Here is a 22,039-nt window from a genome sequence, read left to right as displayed (position 1 = left end):
TTTTTATATCACACGTTATAATATACGACTTTATTTATATATATATATATATATATATATATATATATATATATATATACATACATAAAATATATATATATATATATTTATTAAAGTCGAAACACGCCACTTAATATTTCATTAAAGTGTATGTTGGGGTAAAACCGACTTTTAAAAGCCACAAATAGCAAATAAAAAAAAAAAAAAAAAAAAATTCCCGTCCCGGCGCCGCCGATCGGGGCTTTTAAATTGATTGTAATTGTTTTTAAAAAAATATTCAAATGAAAATTTTTTGCCTCGAATAAAAAAAAAAAAAATAATAATAATGGACGAGACGACGGGTTTCCATTAAAAAAAAAATCCTTTTTTTTTTTTTTTTTAGTTTTAATTAATTATAAAGGATTAATTCATTTATTTGTGTTTAAATTTCTATCGCATAACGAACGGTTTCTTAATAAAAGGAAAAAATTTTTTTTTTTGTTTAAATAATGGATACGCACACGAGGAGGTAAAATATAACTACTATTACTACTAATTATTATTATTATTATCATTACCATTTTTTAAATACGACGAATCCTTTTTCCAAATGTCCATCCCATTGTTCAGGACACGGTTTTTTTTCGAATCCAAGTAGTCAGATAGATCACAACATTTAAATTTTCTAAAATTATTTTTCTGGGAGTTGTACGGCTTCTGTAATTTACAATGTCTCCATTATTATTTTTATTTTAATTTTATTATTCTTAAAAAAAAAAAAAAAAACAAATGCTGTAACTGAACTTTTTTTATTATGATGTTATATAGAAATTTAGGAATATTGCCAATAATTAAATCAATAATCATTATCCACCATTTTCCCAATTTTCTCAACTAACATTTTAATCCATTTTTCTTTTTTTGTTTCACTATGACGTCATAATTAGTCAAATATTAGCGTGTTTGTCTTTGTATTTTATTATTAAAAATAATATTTCATTTTAATGTTAATTAAAAACGATTGAAAATTATTTTTCTTTTGTCCAAAAGTTAATTAATTTTAATAATATTTTAATAATTTTTCCTAAAAAAAAATAAATAAAAAAAATTATAAAAGTTATTAAAAATATTTATATTGAATTTATTAAATATAAATTAATATTATTATTATTATTATTATTATTAGTAAAATATAATATGTGATTGCGACATACACTTTAATATATTTATATTCACTCAAAGATTTTTTTTACACACACACACACACACACACACGGGTTTTCAATTAATATTTTTATTTTCAAATGACAAATTACAGAGTGGGTTGAGATCCTCTCCATGATTGTCTTCCCAAAGATCCAGGTACGTGACCGTAACTTACGCTTCCGTACACATCGGATCCCGGGGATTGTTGACCCTGATTGAAAATTAAAAAAAAAAAAAATAAATAAAAGGTTAAAATAATAAGGGACATTTTAAAAAAAGTGTAGAAAAAAAATTAACCTGCAAAAAACGAGTGAGTTCTTCCTGAGTATCAAAAATCATAACATTAAATGGAGAACCAGGTACAAGTTCTCCGGCCCATTTAACTTCGACCCTATAATCTCCAGGTTCCGTAGGATGAAATTTACATAAAATCGTTCTATCCTTTTGACTTTCCCTTTGCATTTCGACACGAAAAGCACCTTCGAGATAGAAAAAAATAAAATTAGTCATTAAAATTATAAATTTTATTAAGTGAGGGAGTGAATAAAAGGGGAAAAATAAATTTAACTGACATACCTTTTGGACCTCTCACTCTAACTGTAAGTTGACCGGCACCGGCACCCCTCGTATCGCATATGAATCTGCTTTGAAAAGTTGCCAAGACTCCGTGTTCGATACCTGGACCGTAAACTCTGACCTTTGATGGATCGGGTGCTCCGGCAACTCTGAGAGTGTACGGAGATCCCGGAACGTGATCTCCGCCATATTTTATTGTCAATACGTGACGACCCGATTCTTGTGGTTTAACATTAAGTGTAAAAGTTCCATCTCCGTGATCGTACAACTCGCAATATGCAACCTAAAACAAAAAAAAAACCGAATAAAACTTTATTTTTTTGTTATTTTAATATTAACGTTAATTTTCATTTCATTTATCGAAAAAAAATAAATAAATAAATAAACAAGCGCGTGTTTTAAAAATACCTTGTGAGGTCCCACGCAATGAGCTGTCAACTCCCCGGGGCCGGCTCGTCGAGTGTCAATGAACGATCGGATTTCTTTGCCGACGGTACCCACTCGTAAACCGTCGCCGCTGCAAGCAACTTGCGACGCATCCGCAGAAGCCGTAACATTTACTTTGAGCGGACAACCTTTAACTTGTCTGCAAACGAACGAATAAAAACAAAAATTTATTAATTCCTCCGTTAATTGTTATTCATTTTTCGACAACAACTGCGTAAATTATTATTATTATTACCTGTCGGCCCACATGACGTTAAGAAAATAAGTTCCAGGGAGTGAAGGGGTGTAACTACCCCTGAATATGCTCTCTCCGATACTTTCTAAATTGATGGGCACGTCTCCTTTACTGCCGGATAACGAGGCTTCCGGTACGCCGGGACCAGCTTGTGATCCGTCAATCGTGAATTCCGCTTCTTGATGACATTTGGCGGAAACAAGACCCTTTCCTGTCAACACAACTCTGACGGGTCCTCCATTGGTTGATCCATCGGCTATTCCTACGGCAAACGAATTTAATATTGAGAATGTCAATCTTAATTAATTCTTAGCATGTTTTAAATGAAATAAAATTAACCTTTTAAAGGAGTTCCGGGAACTGGGACACCTCCGAAGTACAAATGCAAAGAATGCTCTCCGGAATCCCTGGGAGTGAGTAAAACCTTAACTTTATTAGACGTTATAGGACCAACGGCGGCTGGAATTATTTCTCCGTCGGGACCTCGGAATTCGGCAGTTAATGAACCTGTGTTAATAAACAGTTTTTTTTCAATACCTTAAAAATTTATATTATAATTAAGAAACGTGAAAAATCGTACCGGGCCCGGCTTCTGAAACGTCGAGACTAATTTTTTTTGTCTGATGAACTTGTAGTTCAAGTTTGCCAGAAGAATCACAGATACTTTCCCAACCACCGATGACTCTAACTTTTCTTGCGTCTACAATCTTTGGATGAAAGGGAGAACCTGAAACAATATAAATACATATATTTTTCCTCTGATAAAAATAAAAACAAAACAAAAAAATTTTTTTTTTTTTTTTACCCAAAATTTCACGGTCTCCAACTATGACTTGAATGTCAAAAACTCCGATTTCTCTCGGAACATATGATACTACATAAACACCCGAACTCTCCATTTCAATTTTTGGAGATGGAGACGTGTCTGGACCATCTATTTTTATTACGGGTTTGCTACTTGCGTTCACCCGAAAAGTAACCAAATTATCTACTTGTCCGTAATTAATACCATCTCCGTAAGCTTTTACCGGTTCCGAGTCCTCGCATGTTAAAAGCAAAGGAGAACCTTAAATAAATTAAATTATAAATAAGTGCACTGAATAATAATAATAATAATAATATTGTCAAAATATTAATACTTTATATACGTTCACTTCTTATTTACTAACCAGGAATTTCATCTCCACCGTAAGTTATTTTAAATTTATAATTTCCTGGAAGCGTAGGAGTAAATTCTATTAAATCTGATTCTCTATCTGGTCCAGATTTTATCTGAATGGGCAAATCTTGACCCAAAGGACTTGTCACTGCGACGTCAAGTTCGGCGAATCCCGCACCTTTTCGCATCACTAAAATAAATGTTACATTAGTAGAAAAAAAAAACCGTCAAGGATAGCCTAAGAATTTTTAAATTGATATTAAAAATTTTACATTTAAGTGTTGCTGGAGAATTAAGAGACACCGGTTTTATTACATCCTGGATTTTTACTTTTGAAGAATCGTGAACGTGACAAATGTAGGGACTACCTCTGACTGGACGGGTACCGTGGCTCACTTCAATTTTGTACAAACCTAAAAACCAATCAAAAGGGTCACTGGATTACAAATTTTTAGCTTTCCCTTATTATTTAAATACTTAAAAAAAAAAGAAAATGAAATTTTTGTTTTTTAAACAAATGAGCTATAAATTAAAAATTTAACGTGCCTGCATTTTGAGCTGTGAATTCGGCTAACAAATTCCCATCTTTTTGTTGGTAACATCGAACGGGTACTGCCGAAGAATTTGGACCCGTGATAACTATATCAAAATCTTTGCTCGGATTTCCGAGTGTTTCAATGACAAAAGAACTAGATTTTCCAACTTTTGCTTCGTATAATCCCGATCCAGTAGCCATGACATCTTGTCCGACGGCTGGATTTTTGATCGGTAGCTCTAAAGGACAACCTGTAAAATATTATTTAACTCTTAACCGAGCTTTTTCACGTCGATCTCCAATTATTTTTTGACGTAATAAAAATTTTACCACGAATGTGGAGACCGTTGTATTTAATATCTATTTTGTGCGGAATGGCTATAGTGGGGTGAAAAGTTATCTCGTGGAGACCCTCGCTCAAATCTTTGACGGAATGTTTAATAGGACTTCCAGCTGCTCTCACGCTAACAGTTAAAGTTCCAGGCCCGGCTTCTCTAGAATCAACTATATTCCTTCATTAATTATACTGTTTAAAAAAGTAATTTAATCTTTGCGAAAAAAGTAAATAAAATTTACCTTTAAAAGAAGTTGCCCTATTTGTAAAACCGGGTTCTAAATCTAAAACGTGAACGGCTGCGGGATCAAAAACTTCAATAACAAAAGGTTGTTTATTGATGAGTTGTTCGTTGTTAAAAACTGTTATCTGATGCACTCCAGTAACGGTAGGAGTGAAAATCGCTTTGTATTTCCCGTTTGTGATTCTTTGAACTTTGCAAGGGACGCAAGAACCTTTTTCATCTAATATTTCCATGTCTATGTGACCATTAGCTCCAAACACTTGAACATCGAAAAATGTTTTCTGTCCGACCACGTTTTCCTTCGGACCTTCTCCCTTAATTGAAATAGAATTATCATCTCTTTTAAAAGCTGGCCGGTCTTTATTTCCCGCATCGAGGATTTCACATTTAAACGGACTTCCTATAAATAATAAAAACCGATTGAATATTATTTACGCAATTAATGATAGAATAACTGTGAGAGTAAGTTTTTTTAAATACTAAACATAAATGCAATAATCAAATACTGAATGTATATATATATATATATATGTAAATACCTGGAATATCTTCTTCATTAAAAGAAATATTGACAAAATGAACTATGGCTTCGTGGGGAACAAACGTGACGTCATAGAGACCTCTTGCACAAGCCACAACTTCTGCTTTCACCGTAGAACGTTCTGTCGAAACAACTAATTCCAACGTTCCCTCACCAGCTTCACTCGCATCAACTCTGAATGTAACCGGTTTTTGAACCTTCAAAAAAAAAAAAAAGAGAGAGACTGCGTTAATAAATATTCGTAAAAATAACTTTTTCAAACGAAAGATAAATTATTATGACAATACTTTTGTGGGTCCCAAACCAGAGATTTTAACTCTAGCAACATCATAAACGTTACATGCGAATGGACTGCCTTTAACAAGATTTTTGTCGAGAATAGCATCTATGGAATGTCGGCCGACTTCATCCGGAGTGAAACTGGCTGAATATTTTCCATCCAATTTAGTTAATACGACGGGTAACATTTTCCCACTTGGGGATTGTATGGAAACCTGACATTGCGCATTGATACCGGAGTTCTAATAAAGCCAAAAATTCATTTAATTTAATAATTATAAAATAAATAAGTTAAATAGGAAATAAATGTTGGGTATTCCAAACACTTACTTGAGGGTCGATATATAAGCACGTTTCTTGACCGATCGGTGTCATTTTAAGCGCAGGGCCGGAAACAATTATTTGATTACTTCCTAATACTTTGCAAACGAAAGGAGATCCAGGTACGGGCTCTCCGTTAAATCTCACGCTAAGATTGTGAGGAGCTGCTTCTTGAGGTTTAAAATTTACTCGAAATTTAGCATTACCCTCGGACTGAACATAATTCGGAACATTTCTACCATTTACGGATACGATAATTTCTAAATTTCCAGCTCCGGCTTGTGAAGCGTTAACTGAATAATAAAAAAAAAAAAAAAATTATTTTTAATCATAAAATAGAAAAAAAAGTGGGAACGAAGAATAATTAAAATTAGGAATTTTAAATCAATAATTCTCACTGCTAAAAAAAACAGGTTTTCCGACGATTCCTGAATTAACGTCGGCCACTTTAACTCTGTTCGCATCGTAAGCTTTGACCAAAAAAGGGCTGCCATCGACGTGGTTGTCATTGATTTTTACTTCAACACTGTGATCCCCTGAAATTATTTTAAAATTTTTTAATAATCAATTAAATTTTTTTTAATTTGTTAATAATAAAATGTTTTTTTTGTCTTTTTTTACTTACCCACATCTTCCGGAGTGAAACTCGCTTCGTATTTATTATATGACAAATTATTTAAATTAACAGGAACATTTTTTCTAGTCGGACTTAAAACTTGAATATCCAAAACGCCCATGTTAGAATCAGCTTCAATAACGAATGAAGCCACACGTCCAACGCCAACTTTTTCCATTCCCTCGGAAGGCATCACTATTTTAGCCGCATCTGTAGCTTGGCAGACAAAAGGGCTTCCTATTCATTTAAAATATTCATTTTTATATTTAGAAATAAATTTTTTTTTTTTTTTTTTATAGAAAACAATTAAACACAATTAAAATGCATTTTTTTTTTATACCGGGTAAATGCTCCGAATTAAATTTTAATTCAACAGTATGAGGAATCGCTTCACGGGGTGTGAATGATATTGCATATGTTTGTGAACCCTGAGCTTGAGCTGATGTTGGAACTCGACCTCCATTAACGGTCACTTCCAAATTTCCAGGTCCTGCTTGACTTGTTTCGACTGTACCATAAAAAAATATTTATTATTATTATTATTACAGTTAAAATTTTTTTAAAAAATAAATTGAAAGGTAAAGAAAAGGACTTGCCTAAAAACGTGACGGGCTTTCCAACGACGCCTTTATCCACATTTTTAACTTTAATTGCTTTGCAATCGTAAACTTTACATTTGAATGGACTTCCAGCAATAGCAACTCCTCTATAATTTATCATTATTTTATGTTCTCCAACAACTTTTGGAGAGAATTCAACTGTATGAATTCCGCCTCCATTTTCTTTCATTTGTGCCGGTACACTTTGTCCATTGGGACCTGTATTTTATGTGTCAAACCGTCCAAAATTTTTGTTAATTTTTTTAATGTCGTATGTTAGTGTTGAGTACAATTATTAAATCAGTCATTTATAAAAAAAAAAAAATTTATTAATTTTTTCTTTTTTTTTTTTTTAAATTTTTTTTTGGTTAAATATTTTAATTTAGCAATTAAGCGATGGAGATTGTTAGAATTTAATTATTAACCCAACTTCCATTCATGAAATGATATTATTATTAATCCATTTATTAGTAAAAAAAAAAAAAAAAATTTTTTTTAAATCATTAATTTTTTTTTTTTTAGGTCGATTGAGAACTATAAACATACGTAAGTACATAAAAACAAATATTTAGTTGTTTTTTTTTAACGGTTAACATTAACTGACAAAAATTAAATTATATTCGAGTTACTCTGGTTATTGAATTCAAACAATTAATTTAAGTAAATTTAAATAAATCAAATAAATAATCATCAATGTTATAAAACCATAATAATAATAATACTAATCATTACTTTTCCATAATTTTTTTTTCTTTTCTTTTTAAGTATATAAATTATTAATATAAAATTAAATGGTAAATTCAAATTCAAAAAAAAAAAAAAAATTTCGATTTACAAAATTAATTTTTTTTTTTTTTTTTTTTTTTTTTTTTTTAATGATAAAAAGGAAAATTTACCTTAAATTCCTGGCGACCGAAGAGGACCGTGCAACCTGAACCTACAACCACCTGAAATGAATTACCGATTGCACCATCACCAAATTTTAAAACGGTTATATTTTAGAAAGCAAGAATTAAAGTGGGAGGGGAGGGGGGGAGATAAAGCAATTTTATTTACATGAATTAAATTTTAATTAATGTTTTATAACATTCAATTCCGTATAGTAACAAAAAAAAATGTTGCCGAAAAAAAAGGGCCAACAATGGAGTCATAATTTAAATTATAGCAAAATAAAATAAAAATATTAACGGGTATCATAAGTTTTGAACAATCGAATAATATTCTAGAATGTTTTTTTTTTGTACAAAACCGAATGACGTAATCATCGTAATTTAATTAAATTAAAATTAAAAAAATTATACTTAATGTAATTTTGCATGGTACATAATTAATTAATTTATGACTCCGAAATAAGTTTAAAATGCAAACCGTATCAATTAATTTTAAAACGCTATTTGAGGAGGTGGGTGGGTGGGGGGGGCGGGGAAATTTAATTCATGCAAACAATTGAAACAGATGATGTTTGATAGGACTTGTGATGCCCAAATGGTAAATATGCATGCTTAAATAATTAATTAAAAATTAATAAAATTATTAATAATTAAAAAAAAAAAAAAAAAAAGTAGGTTAATAATGTCTCAGTCTATAAGGAGTCGAACCTGGAACACACATAATAACAATAAATGTGACACAGACAACGCAGTGCAAAGAAATGGAAAAACAGAAAACATGCAATTACGTAAAAAAAAATTTTTTTTTTTTTTTAATGATAAAAAAAATGTCTCTTATCATTATAATTTTTTAAAAAAAAAAGAAAAAACTTACCCTCAACGTTAACTTCGATATCTTCAACACCACCGGCCACATTGCTCAATGTGAAATAAGAATTTTTACCGACCGGAGCCGCGCTTAATGACGAACCCGAAACCGTTATATTATGCGGCGAATCGCCTTGTACCTCAGCTATAAAAGGTGAGCCTGAAAAAAAAAAAACATGAATAAAATATTAAAAACGATATTTAATTTAACAATTAACAACATTCATTATATTTTTTATTAAATGTTTGCAAAAATAATTAATAAATTATTATTATTATTTTTTTTTTTAACAGGAAAACATAAAAAAAAAAAAATAGAATTATACTAAAGGGTTAAATTTCAATTCTCAATATCAAATTAAATAAAAAAAAAACAAATAAACTTACCAGGTACGCTTTCTTTATTGAAATTAATACTGATTACGTGGTCAGATGCTTCAATGGGCAAAAATGAAACGGAAAACCGAGCATTGCCTTGTGGAAGAACTTGAGTAGGTATGTTATGTCCCCGAGACGATATTGTGATTTCTAAATTTCCTTCGCCAGCTTGACTTGCGTCGACTGAAATTAATTTTTTTTTTTTATAAAATATTATTTGGATATAGAAATTTATCCTAGTATCAATTTTAGAATGTGTGAATATTTTTTATAGACCTTAAATAAAATATCAAAGTTTTTAAACCTGAAGGTCAATTAAATAAAATTTTCTTTTAAATATTTTAAATTTATGTTTTTTTTTTTAATTAATTAATTTAATCGAATCGAAAAAAATAAAAAATTATATATATTTACTAAATTGTTCGTAATCTGCCCGCATTTTTAAAGCTTACCTAAAAACTCTAAGGTTTTTCCAACTTGACCTTTAGGCAAAGGTCCAACGTAAACTCCTTTAGCATCATATGCTTTCGAAGTAAAAGGAGTTCCTCCTACTGGCTGTCCATTATATTCGACGGTAAGAGAATGTGCACCAACTTCTCTTGGAGTAAATTCGGCAACAAAGCCACTATCTATATTACCGCTTACTTTTACGGGTAATTCTCCAGTGGGACCTAAATTCAAAGGAAAAAAAAATTCAATCAATCAATCGTAACTTTTTTTTTTTTTTCTGCTAATATGAAATGCAATCTTTAAAATAAACTTTAACAAAAGAGTTTGTAAATAATAAAACGAATTAAATTTCAAAATATGAATAACTAATTTCCGGTCAGTGACAAAATCGTAATTTTTTTTTAGTATATTCACCTCTAACTGACACAGCAAGTTCTGCGTTGTTATTATCGTCTACGGTCATATGAAAACGAGCAACTTGGTTAACAGGAATGAGTTCCAAATTACGCAAAGACAATGTGACTTTGTTGTTGTCGGAGACCGAACAAACAAATGGACAACCTGAAAAAAAGTTTTATGAAAAATAATCAATTATTTGTCTAGTCTTTTCGTTCATCGAGTGTAAATGACAATTTATCTAACCGAATATGGTTTCGCCGTTAAACTTGATGCTTATGTAATGCGGTTTCGGTTGTTCGGGAGTAAAAGAAATCAAACAGCGACCTCCACCTACCACCTGTACATGATTGGGGACTTGACCTTCATTTATTGAAATCTCCAATTGTCCTTCTCCTGCTTGGCTAGCATCAACTGAAATAATAATTTAAAAATTTAATAAATTTAAACTAAAATTTAAATATATATAAAATTAATATAATAATTAAAAAAAAAACCTTTAAATTGACACGGTTGCCCAACGACGCCACTGGCAACATCCGTAACTCTTATCATGCTGCTATTATACACCTTAGCAATTAGTGGCCCACCGGCTAATTTCACTCCATTAATTTTAACTTCCACAAAATGACTTCCCACTTCGGTTGGAGTAAATTCAATTCTAAATTCCGAAGGTTTTTCTTCCACAATGCGGGAATCGATTTGTTTTTTTGATGGACCTTATTTAAAAAAAAAAAATAAATAAATAAATTTTTAATGTAATAAAAACCGGTTTCACGAAACGTAATACAATGACTAGCGTTTTATTTATTATTACAAAAAAAAAATAATAATAATAATAATTTTTTTTTAATATCCATGTAATTAAAATATTAATTGGAAATTTGAAAAAATTTTATTTTAAATTGATTTTAATGTTGAATAATAACGGAAATTTATTTGATATTGACTAATGTCACGCAGAATTTTTTACAAATCTAAGTAAATCTATTATTATCATTATTTTTTTTTTTTGTTTGTACTTTACGTAATATTCAAACGATAATTTAATAAATTATTATAATTGACTTACTAATGACTTGAACATCAAAATTTCCTTTTGAACTGCCGGGAGCACTAATTAAAAATTCGGCAGTAGAACCAGCTGGCACCAGCTTGACTGTTTCACCGAGAACAGCCATGGCTTTGCCGCTGGAAACTGTCACTCGCCAAGGACTACCTAAAAAAAAAAAAAAAAAATAAAAAAAATAAAAAAAATAATAAAATTTTATTTATATTTTAATTTATATTCACGGACACACACATAAAAAAAAAAATCAAAAGCGAAATTATATTATTATTATTATTATGTAGGCTACAGTTTAAAAAAAAATTAAAACTTTTACTTCAAATATTTTGCTCACGGGTATAAAAAGTACATTGAACCACCATCTTGTTGTAACGGATTCTATTTTATAGACTAAAGAATTTAAATACCTATTTTTTTTTTTTAAAATGGTATATTACCGTTTAAATTTTTTTTTTCTTTTTTTTTTTATGGTTAAAAATAAAAAACATTTTTTTTTTATAATTTAAAATACAATAGAAATATCATCCGTGTAAAAAAAAAAAATATTTTTTAAATAAAAGAGAAATTTTTTAATAATTTAGTCGCACAAAATGGGAAATTTTAGAGGAAAAAATTATTTGATAATTTTTCGTTTAATAAATTCAATAAATGTATGCATATTATAATAATAATAATAATAATAATAATAATAATAATTGTAAATAAATGATAAGTAGGTCATCAAACCATTGAAATAAGAACTAAAAACCGTAAAAAAAAAAAAAGACAAGAAATACTTATAATAAATCGTAAATACTTTCATAATAAAATGAATGTATCATTATTATTAGGTTGGACACCTGAATTTCCTGTTTTAAAAAAAATTTCAATAACACTTTAAAAAAAAAAAAAAAAAACTTTCTATTTACATTTTACCTTCATTTATTATTATTATTATTATTTTTAATTGAATGTAATAAAAATTCAATTGTTTTGTTACAAAGAGATGAATCCCTTTACTAACATGAAAAAAAAATTTTTTAAAGGCCGAAATATATTAATTTACATAAATTATTAAAAAAGCAGTAGACGATTATTAAGGAGGACAAATAAAATATTAAACTCACCAATCAATAATTAATTAATAAATTTTCAATTTCAATCGATTATACCGCTTAACAAATTATAAAATTTACCGAAATTATTTAAATATTAAAAAATTTTTATTCCGAATGAGGAGAAAAAAAAAAAAAAAAAAAAAGAAATATTTTTAATATGAACACATAACCACGCACAAATAAATTAAAATGGCTTCCACTCTTGAATTATTTTACATTTCTTTAATATAAAAAATATTTTATTTATTTATTTAAAAACGAGGCGATAAAAATCCGGGATAAATAAAACGAATCGCGAAAAAACCGAAATATTAAACCTAAATAATTATCATTGAGCAATATGGCAAAAAAAAGAAAAAAAAAAGAAAATTAAAGATGACGTTTCACAAACTCACCAACACTAAGACTAAAACATACTGAAAGGTGCGCCCTCTTAAATTAAAACTTTATAATGTACCTGAATGACTTCGGTTTATATAAAAAATTCAGCCTAACAAGCCAATTCAATAAAAAAAAATCTAACTTTTGGACATTATTATAATTTTTTTTTTTTTTTTTGCTTTCAGTTAATTAATAAAAAATTTATTAAACGGTGAAACGATAAAGTGATAAATTGTTAAAGAAATAATATTTATTTATATTGTGTATTTATCAAGTTCCGTCGGTTTACGTAAAATGTAAGTTGATCATTTTAATATTCAGAGAATTAATGACACGAATTTCAAAAAGAAAAAAAAATTATTTTACCGAAAATGTTAAGATTATATAAAAGAAAACTTAATAATAAAACTTTAAAAAGTGGTTTTTTAATTTTCAGTGTCCCGTGAAATATTAAAAAAAAATAAATAAACCTTACCTGGTACGTATTCACCATTAAACTTAATTTCAATCATATGAACTAATGCTTGATGAGGAACAAATGATGCCAAAAACCTTTGCTGACCAAGATTTCGGACAAAGGAAGTAACGTGTCCTCCATTAACCAATATCTCAAGATTTCCAGATCCGGCTTCAGAACCATCAACTGTAATTAAATTAATTATAATTACATCCTTTTTTTTTTCATAACAAATTTAAATTTAAATAAAAGTATGAAATGCAAATAATAATTAATAAAGTTATTTTCACAAAATACAATTCCAAATTACATTATATGATTATTAATAAAATATTATTATTATTATTATAAAAAAAATAAATAAGAAACGTACTCTCGAATTCTACAGATTCTCCTATTTTTCCGTTAGGAATATTTCCAACTTTAATAGCACGAGCATTGTATGCATGAGTGCGAAATGGCGATCCAGAAATTCTTTGATTTTTTACTCTCACGTCGACATAATGTTCTCCGACTTCCGAGGTTGTAAATATAGCTGATAAATTCTTTTTGAACACTGATTTTATTATTCTGACAGGTACGTCTTTACGAGAAGGCGCTAAAAAACAAATTACCCACATTTAAAACGTAATTATTATCATTTTTTCAATCAATTTGATTTTTTACATTCTATTCTAATTATTCTAACGGTATTAGTTACCTATAATGATAACATTCACATCGGAGGGTACAATATCTGGACCCAAATCCAAATCTATCTCGGATTGCACGTTTATAGGTACAAGTTTAAGAGAATCGCCTTGTGCAGATCCTCGAGCTAACCCTGGCGATGGTGATGACATCAATGGACTCTAATTGATGAAGAAAAAAATACAAAAATGTAATTGATTTTAATCAATGATTTATGCCAAACATGCCTATTTGGTCACAGGTTTGTCAACAGAATTTACCTTAATTGAATTTTTAAATGAAATATTGTCCTTTTCTAAAAATCGTGGATGTGAAGCATCGACGTAATCCTTTGACGTTTCTTGTTTACTAATGCGATTCAAACTGTTGTAATATGAGGATGAATTACTTTTACTGGTGACTGAAATATTAACATGAAATTATTACAATGTTACATAACACAATATTATTATTTAAAATTAATTTCTATTAAATGAAAGTGATAATTTGTTCAAATGACAGGAATTTTTTTTTTTTCGGGGAAATTGCTGGAATCACTTTCGTAAAATTCTCTTAAACTTATTTTCCTTAAATAATAATAATGAAAAAACTTACTTTTAATATTTGAAAATTTATCCGTGTTTTCTTCCATATCATTAAAATCCCTTTGATTATTAAAAATTACTGGGCTGGAATTTTTTATCATTGGACTTGAACTCCGTTCGGTTGATTTGTAAACTTTTGATGTTATCGTTACTTTATTCAACGGGCTTAGGGATCTGTCGATGGGACTTTGAATGCGTTCAAATTTATTATAAGATGATGAAGATTTCAATGTTTGATTTTCGATAGGAGTAGAACTTAAAACAGTACTATTAGTTGTAAAACTTGGACTTTTGGGCGATTTTATACGTTGCATTAATTCTTTTTTAAAAGAATCAGATGATAAAACATCATTGGTAATAAATTTTTCAGTTTTTAAAATGCCCTTTCTCGATGGTTCCCCATTAATTAAATTAACTTTAATCGGAGGATTTGGTTCTTTAGAAACTTGAACGGTATTCACTGATACAAAATCCGAATTATCTCTTATATTTGAATTGTTTTTCAAATTTTTTGTTAAATATTGTGTTTGTTTGACAAATTGTGGAGAATAAAGTGGGCTCGAATTATCTAAAATAGGACTGACCGTTCGCATGTGATTTACAAAAGTTGGAGATTCTGAAATTACGGGTTTAGAGAGAACGTCTTTTACAGTAGTTTTCGGTAAGGTTGAATTTCTTTTTTTCGTTCCCACCCTTATAACAAACGGCGAACCTGTTAAGAACATTTATATTATTTTCCAAACGTTTAATTAAAATTTTATAAAGGTAAGTCATAATTTTTATATTTACCTCGTACATCCATACCGCAAAAATAAACGTAAACCCTGTATTTCCCATTATGTTTCGGTACAAAGTTAATTTTATATAAATTTTCAGCAATTTTTTCAAATGTATGTGGAACAGATTTTTTTTCGTGAACAAGATCTATCTTTATATCTCCTAAACCTCCCGTTTCAGAAGCATCCAAAAGAAAAGTAAACGGCAAGTTGGGTAAAGCGCCGTCAGTGTTAAGCAACTAAATAAAAATAAATATAATATTTAAATTGAAATAATTATTTTTAAATATTAAGTATAATTGTATTCGTACTTTAATGCCATTTGGATCGAATACAAAACACGGAAAAGGTCCTCCTTGGATGTGTTCACCCTTGTGAGTAACCGCAATCGACCATTCACCAACCTATTTTATTAAAAAATAAATATTAGAGGACACGATAATAAAAAAACAAAAAACTGAATTTTCAAAAATAATGTTTTACTTCATCGGGCTGAAACTTTGCAGTATAGATTCCATCCTTGGATTGAACAGGACAAGGAAGAGATCGATCGGTAGGACTCCAAGCTGTAACATCGACATTACTCGCACTACCGCCGTATGAATTTACCTAAAAAAAAAAAAAAAAAAAAATTATTCATTTACCTTAATAATAATTAACATAATTTGTATGTTTCAATTAAAGAAAAATTTTTGTAATAAGTCTATTAATTAAATGTAATTACCGTACGTAATTTATATTTTACGTGAAAAAATGTTTGACAAACAACGTTTTTAAGTAAATATCGACATAAGAAAAAAAAAAAAAAAAATCAATAAATCTTACCAATACTTCGACAATACTTCCAATCGCACAAGGTTCTATACCAGGAAATTCAATGTTTGAAAGAGGTGGAGCAACTCTAACATAAAGAGGACTTCCGATAACATTTTCTCCTTCATAACTTACATTCAACTGAAAAATAAATTTTTTTTTATACGTGATTTTCAACCTCGATTCCAACTGTGAACTTTTCAATCAATTAAATCAATGTAAGTATATAAAAAATTAGCTAAGCTTAAAAAATTATTTGTTACAAAATCAATACGAACCTGATGCATTCCTACCACCGAAGGTACAAAATTCCCTTTTCCTCCAAACTGTCCCAAATTCAATCGACAATCAGTCATTCCGATTGGACTAATGACGAACGCTTTAATTTCTCTACCATCCACATCTTCGTCCATAAATTCCATTGAAAAAGATACCTTAAATAAAAATGAATAAATAAAAAATGTTTATAGGTACAGGGGAGCAAACAAAGTTTTTTTTTTTTTTTAATTCACATACATTTTCATTGACTCTGCAACTGTGTTTTTCAGAAGAAACTTTAATCCTTTGATTTGGAGCAGTTCGAGTTGGAATCCACTGAAAATTTGCTGCATATGCCATAACTCCTAAATGCTCAACATTTTTATCAGCCATGTCTTTGGCTTTCAATATTGGTTCGACTCCTAATTTTTCTCCGCCTCTAATTCCTACAAAACAAAATATTAATCATTTTTTAAAAATTAATTTTGATTAACTTCATTGTTATGAATTATTTACAAACTTTACCCTGCATTAAATTTTGTTCCCAAAACAAAGGGTCGAAATTCAAAGATTTATAACCGGGAACAGAGCCTCCTAATGATTTAACTAAGCTGCATAAAACGTTACCATCGTTCCAATCCGTCTAAATAATAAATTATATTAAAAATAAAGAATTAAAACCCAAAATTAATTATTTTAATTTTTAAATGTCACTTGGAGATATATATTTCATACCGTAAAATTTTTAACGTTTTTTTCAGGGATTTGATTTTGGACCCACTTTAAAGTAGCGTAATATCCTGGACTGTATTCCTTCATGAAGTATGATAAATAAGTCATTCCGGATAGTTCATCCAAAAAGGGAGAGGCCAGATATTCTGGTTCTAGTACAACAGGTATGTTAAATTCTTTTCTAGCAATTTCCATTGCTCGCCGGCAATTGTTAACACTAAAAACAAAAAAATTGTCTTGTAATTACAAATTAATCTTTTAATGATTTTTTAAAAATATTTAAAAACTTTTTTCTTTTTTTAGCAAGATGCTTAACGTGTATAATAAATTATTTAAATTTAAATTATACCTGTCGGTTTTATCTATTCTTTTCCAATGGGGAAATAATCCAGGTTTGCAATATTCCAATAATGCACTTAAATATTGACCGGAATTCCAATCCGTTGTAAAATTTTGAATGTTACATTCTGGTAAAACGGCCTAAAAAAATTACAAAAATATCCGATTAAAATAAGAAAAAGTGTAATAGATTTTAGCTAAAAAACACTCACTATTAAATATTTAAACAAAAAAAAAACAATGACACCACACAATTTATTTTTATTATTAAAATATATTTTAACTTGCCTTTAACCAAGCCAGCATCAATTTCTTGGGGGGAAATTTAGATCTTCCGATTTGATATCGAACAATCAGAGACCAAATAAGGCCTAAAATAAGTTTTAAGTTGCCATTTACAATGTCTACATTACCTAAAAATATTAAAAATATTTTATAAATTTATTTTATAAATTTTATACATTAATTATTAACGGTTTTCGACCTGTGAGAGGAAAATTTGAATTTTTTTTTTTTTAGATTTTTAAATTTACTTTTTTATTGCATCTTAGAATTGCCTCTAAAATAAGTAGGCTAGTAAATTCACCACTGCCTTATTTTTTTAAAGGGTAAATAAAATTTCTTTCTAGACTTTTTTTTAAATTCTCATGTGTTATAACACAAGCTTGTTGAAAGTTAAAAAACTTTCTATACTTAAGTTACATCTTATTTTTTTAAATATTAAACTATACAAGTACAACAAAAAAAGGAAAATTAAAATTCATTTCAATTCTTGTTTTACAAATAAATTACATAAAATTTACAAAATTTTGTTTAGTAAGGTTCCCTACAATTGGAAGCAATGTATTTACAAAAATTCATTGATTAACTTTTTTAAAAACATCCTACATCCAATTTGAAGTGACCTAAACTTGAGAGAATGTCAGTGTGGGCTAGGCACCTATGCCTGTATATGTTCAATAGTGTTAATACATGCATCAAGGCTTTAATCACCCACTCAAAATAAATTTGTTTAATTCATAAAAACAATCAATTAATAACTTCATACAAATTAAAAAACGTTATTTATAAAAAGTAAAATGGGTTTAATTTTATAACTGATAAATAGTAAATATAATCATTATCAATTTATTATCAGTAGTCTTTTTCATTATATAATTGAAATAGAAAAAGAAATTCAATATTATTTACATTGTATATTATTGAGACAAAGCTAATAAAATCAAACTTTAATCTTTGAATTAAAATAATTTTGTAAATATTAATGATAATCTTACCAATATTAACTAATTTTACTTCATCTTCAGCTATTGCATTCAAAGCCATTGTGACATTTTCAAAAAAATGATGTTGATTTGTTGGTTTTTTATTCCATGGCCCAATTTTTCTTTTTTGCAAAAGTTCAACTAAAGCGCAAAGTCGAGTGCCATCAATGAAGTCAGATGTAAAGTCTATTACTTCCATATTCACTCTGCAGAATTTTTTTTTTTTTTTCAATTAATTTTTAAATCCTTATTAATATTTTTTAACATACATTATTATTCTATAAAGATGTTTATTTTATTATCTTCTCCTATTTATTAATTATATTATTTTAATATTTTTAAATTACAGAAAACATTTTACTAACATGTAAATTTAAATTCTCCATTGCTCAACAATATTATGTAATAAGAATTGGTGAAAATTCAAAATAAAAAAGAAAAGTGCATTCAATATTTTGTAAATTTCTTTTCATCAGCTATGTAGACTTTGTATGAATAATAACTTACCTTTTTAAATGTTCATTAACCCAATTTTTAAATGTATTAGCCTGGATTTCAACCCAAAGGTCTTCGTTTCCCTTAATTGCCATTCCTTTAGCTGCATGACCTTCTGGGCTCCTTGCCACAAGTCCAACATGAGATAATCTAAGTGAATCTTTACTAGACATTTTAATTAAGCTGTATTTGATTCACTTAATGATACATAAAGTTTTCACATATTACAGAATGTCATGGTATTCTATATCTACAATATTAGTAAAAAAAAAATTGTTTTAAAACTTTAAGTATTTAAAAAAAAATGCACAAAATCTTTTAATAAGAGAATAAAATAGATTAAAAAACTAAAAATGAAACATTTTCAAACTAAATAACCTTATGAAAAAAAAAAAAAAAAAATCAAAACCCATCTTTACTTAAGTAGAAAGTTATATTCTTTTACTTGCATAACATTAAAAAAAAACGAAAATGCGTCTTAGATTACGTACAGCATTGCATAAATATTAAAAAAAAAAGAAACGTATATTTTAAAAAATACAAGTTAGAATCATTTTTTGTTTTTTTTTTTTTTTTTAAACACTTCATTAAAACTAAACGTAAATTTAGAAGCAAATTAATTTGTTTAAAAAAAAATTTTCAACCTTGGAGATTAAAAATGTTTATTACGGAGATAATATGTGTGATTATTAATTGTAAATATTTTAACACCATACGAATTTGAACATTCAAACAAAGTTTTTAACCAATTTATATATTTAATAAACAAAAAATATTATATAAACACGTAAATTAAATTATACTGTCATTTAATTGAACGATTTTGTACTAAGCCACTATTAATGAGAGCAGATTATTCTAGAAACAGATACTATAGATGGCGGCTCTAATCATATCAACTTCTATGAAACTTTTATCATACTTTTATAAAATTTTAAATTAAACGACTTGACAATTATTTAATTCCATAAAAAAAAAAAAAATTACCTTTTTTTAGAAAATTATCCTCCCAGAAAAAATGTGATTTATTTTTTTAAACCTGCCAACCATTTGTTTAATTTCGAAATATAAGATTTGAGTTTAAAGTCAAGGATTATTACCAAATAAGTAGATAATTCTTCAAAATTGTTTTTTTTCAAAATTTCAAAAAATTCATTCATTTCCCCCCCCCCCCTTTAAATATATTTTCCCTAATAAATTAATGTAATTTTATTAACGGTTACTTAAATTACATAAATAATTTCCAACATTATCTGCCGAACCGAATACACACGAAATAAAAAAATATATTTAGAAAAAAAAAAAAACCGTTTAAAAACGATTTAAAAATAAAATTATTTTCGGTCAATTAAATCCATATCTTATTGTATAATTTACTATGTGATTATTATACAACATTTGATATGAATTCTTCCTTATATTTTTTTTTTAATTAATCTTCAAGCATAATGGAAATTTGAATGTTTTTAACAGAATAATAATTTCTTTTCCCAGTATTCTCAAAAATCCTTTGCATAATTTTTCATGAAGGGAATACATAAGAAAAATAACTTTTAGAATATCAAAAAAGTCGAAATAAATTCAAATCATTGAGCGAAACAAGATTAATTACATAAATTTTGTCGAGAAGTTCAGAGAAATATTTTTTTTTTTTTATAAAAATCAATTTTATATTTGTTCTTAATATAAACTTCTCTTTTACTTAGAATGGGTATAGAATTCATAAAAACTACAAAATGAAGAAGTAACTTTCATAAAATTCTCAAGTTTAAATAGAAATTATTGTAATCATTGCTGACCAAGTCCAAAATGTGCGACAAAAAATGCATTGAAAAATAAGTCATGTTACATTACATGAACTCGAATATTCAACCAAGAAAATAATTCAAACCAGAAAATTTTTAATTATTTACATTAATAAAAATACTTACATAATAATAGAAGGTCAAATCAGAAATCACTTACAGTGTTAACCAGATTTGTTTAATGTTTCTTTGTAGGCTCTGCACTATGTTTCATAATAAACATTATTGTTTAATTACATGTAACAAAATCATCATTTTAATGTATGTAAAAATAAAAAATATTTAAAATATGAAACATGATTTTTTCATTTACCTATAGTTAGCATTTATTCACTTGAATTTCAATAAAATAAATTTTTGGAATAAAAGTTAATTTTTAATCTTCAACAATTTATTTAAAATAAGGAATTGACAATTCTTTTTTAAAATATTAGCAATAAATCCTATTGAAGTGTTTGGATACATCTTAAGGTAGACTTTTAAAGTATGATAAACCATAAAAGTTTTGTTCACATTTCGAATTTCTATTTCATTCACAACATCTGAATTAAATCCTAAATTTTTTCCTAAACTTTTCCAATTTTCACTGTAATTAAGGGCTATGAGCTTGATAATATCTTCAGTTAATTTCTGCAAACAGTAAAATATTTTAAAATTAATATAATAATCATCTTAAAAATACATAATGGCATGAAACAATTATTGATTTAATTATTGATTATAATTATTAAAAAATTCAATTGTTATACATGTAACAATATATATAATTAAACATTCAATTTTCTTACATCATCACAATTCATCAACTGATTCCATTCAACTGAAGAACTTGTCAAAGAATTTAATTTTCCTACAAGAAATTCATTGACATTTATCGTTGTTTGAGATCCAATGTTAAAATATTTGCCATTATTCACATTTATTAAGGAAATACTTTTTTTTGTATTACGTATTTCTTTAACGCTTTCATCTTCTAAATATTCAATACTTAAATGTGGCTTATTTTGAAATTGAAATAAATTATTATTCAATTGACATTCATAATTTGATTTTTCAATATTTCCATTTAATTGCATTAAAGAACTTTCCCCTGAAAATTTAAATTCATAAATAAAATAAATAAATACGCAGATTGTTTTATTTTTTTAAAAAACTAATTTAAAAGTAAATATCAATGAAATGATAATTTACTTATTAATTACCCAACAAAATTTCCGTTGAATTAT

The 22,039-nt window shown here is 27.7% G+C and overlaps 2 protein-coding genes across 2 annotated transcripts; both read right to left on the bottom strand.

Moving 5' to 3' along the window:
- Positions 1-1,291: 1,291 nt before the first annotated feature.
- Positions 1,292-19,181, bottom strand: Phum_PHUM076810 (uncharacterized protein; the record flags this gene model as incomplete). Its single annotated transcript, XM_002423614.1, has 44 exons — positions 1,292-1,396; positions 1,483-1,664; positions 1,762-2,044; positions 2,170-2,347; positions 2,444-2,699; positions 2,783-2,950; positions 3,024-3,170; positions 3,249-3,509; positions 3,613-3,792; positions 3,875-4,038; positions 4,178-4,388; positions 4,468-4,641; positions 4,744-5,025; positions 5,255-5,453; positions 5,544-5,777; positions 5,860-6,149; positions 6,255-6,392; positions 6,482-6,709; positions 6,813-6,970; positions 7,065-7,290; positions 8,836-8,988; positions 9,216-9,389; positions 9,659-9,877; positions 10,071-10,217; positions 10,299-10,466; positions 10,550-10,771; positions 11,125-11,271; positions 13,075-13,242; positions 13,430-13,654; positions 13,757-13,907; positions 13,986-14,146; positions 14,305-15,042; positions 15,120-15,345; positions 15,418-15,510; positions 15,590-15,715; positions 15,932-16,060; positions 16,198-16,353; positions 16,436-16,623; positions 16,703-16,820; positions 16,913-17,126; positions 17,259-17,376; positions 17,533-17,661; positions 18,526-18,719; positions 19,021-19,181. 44 exons carry the CDS (start codon positions 19,179-19,181, stop codon positions 1,292-1,294), a joined length of 8,589 nt encoding a protein of 2,862 aa, XP_002423659.1.
- A 2,001-nt stretch (positions 19,182-21,182) lies between these two features.
- Phum_PHUM076800 (uncharacterized protein) lies at positions 21,183-21,889 on the bottom strand (the record flags this gene model as incomplete). Its single annotated transcript, XM_002423613.1, has 2 exons — positions 21,183-21,443; positions 21,602-21,889. 2 exons carry the CDS (start codon positions 21,887-21,889, stop codon positions 21,183-21,185), a joined length of 549 nt encoding a protein of 182 aa, XP_002423658.1.
- Positions 21,890-22,039: the final 150 nt, after the last annotated feature.

Source organism: Pediculus humanus, genomic scaffold (assembly GCF_000006295.1).
Source record: "Pediculus humanus corporis 1103172107426 genomic scaffold, whole genome shotgun sequence".
Classification (NCBI taxonomy): domain Eukaryota; kingdom Metazoa; phylum Arthropoda; class Insecta; order Psocodea; family Pediculidae; genus Pediculus; species Pediculus humanus.
Note: the sequence above shows the minus strand (reverse complement) of the source record. Positions and strands in the feature narration are given on the sequence as shown.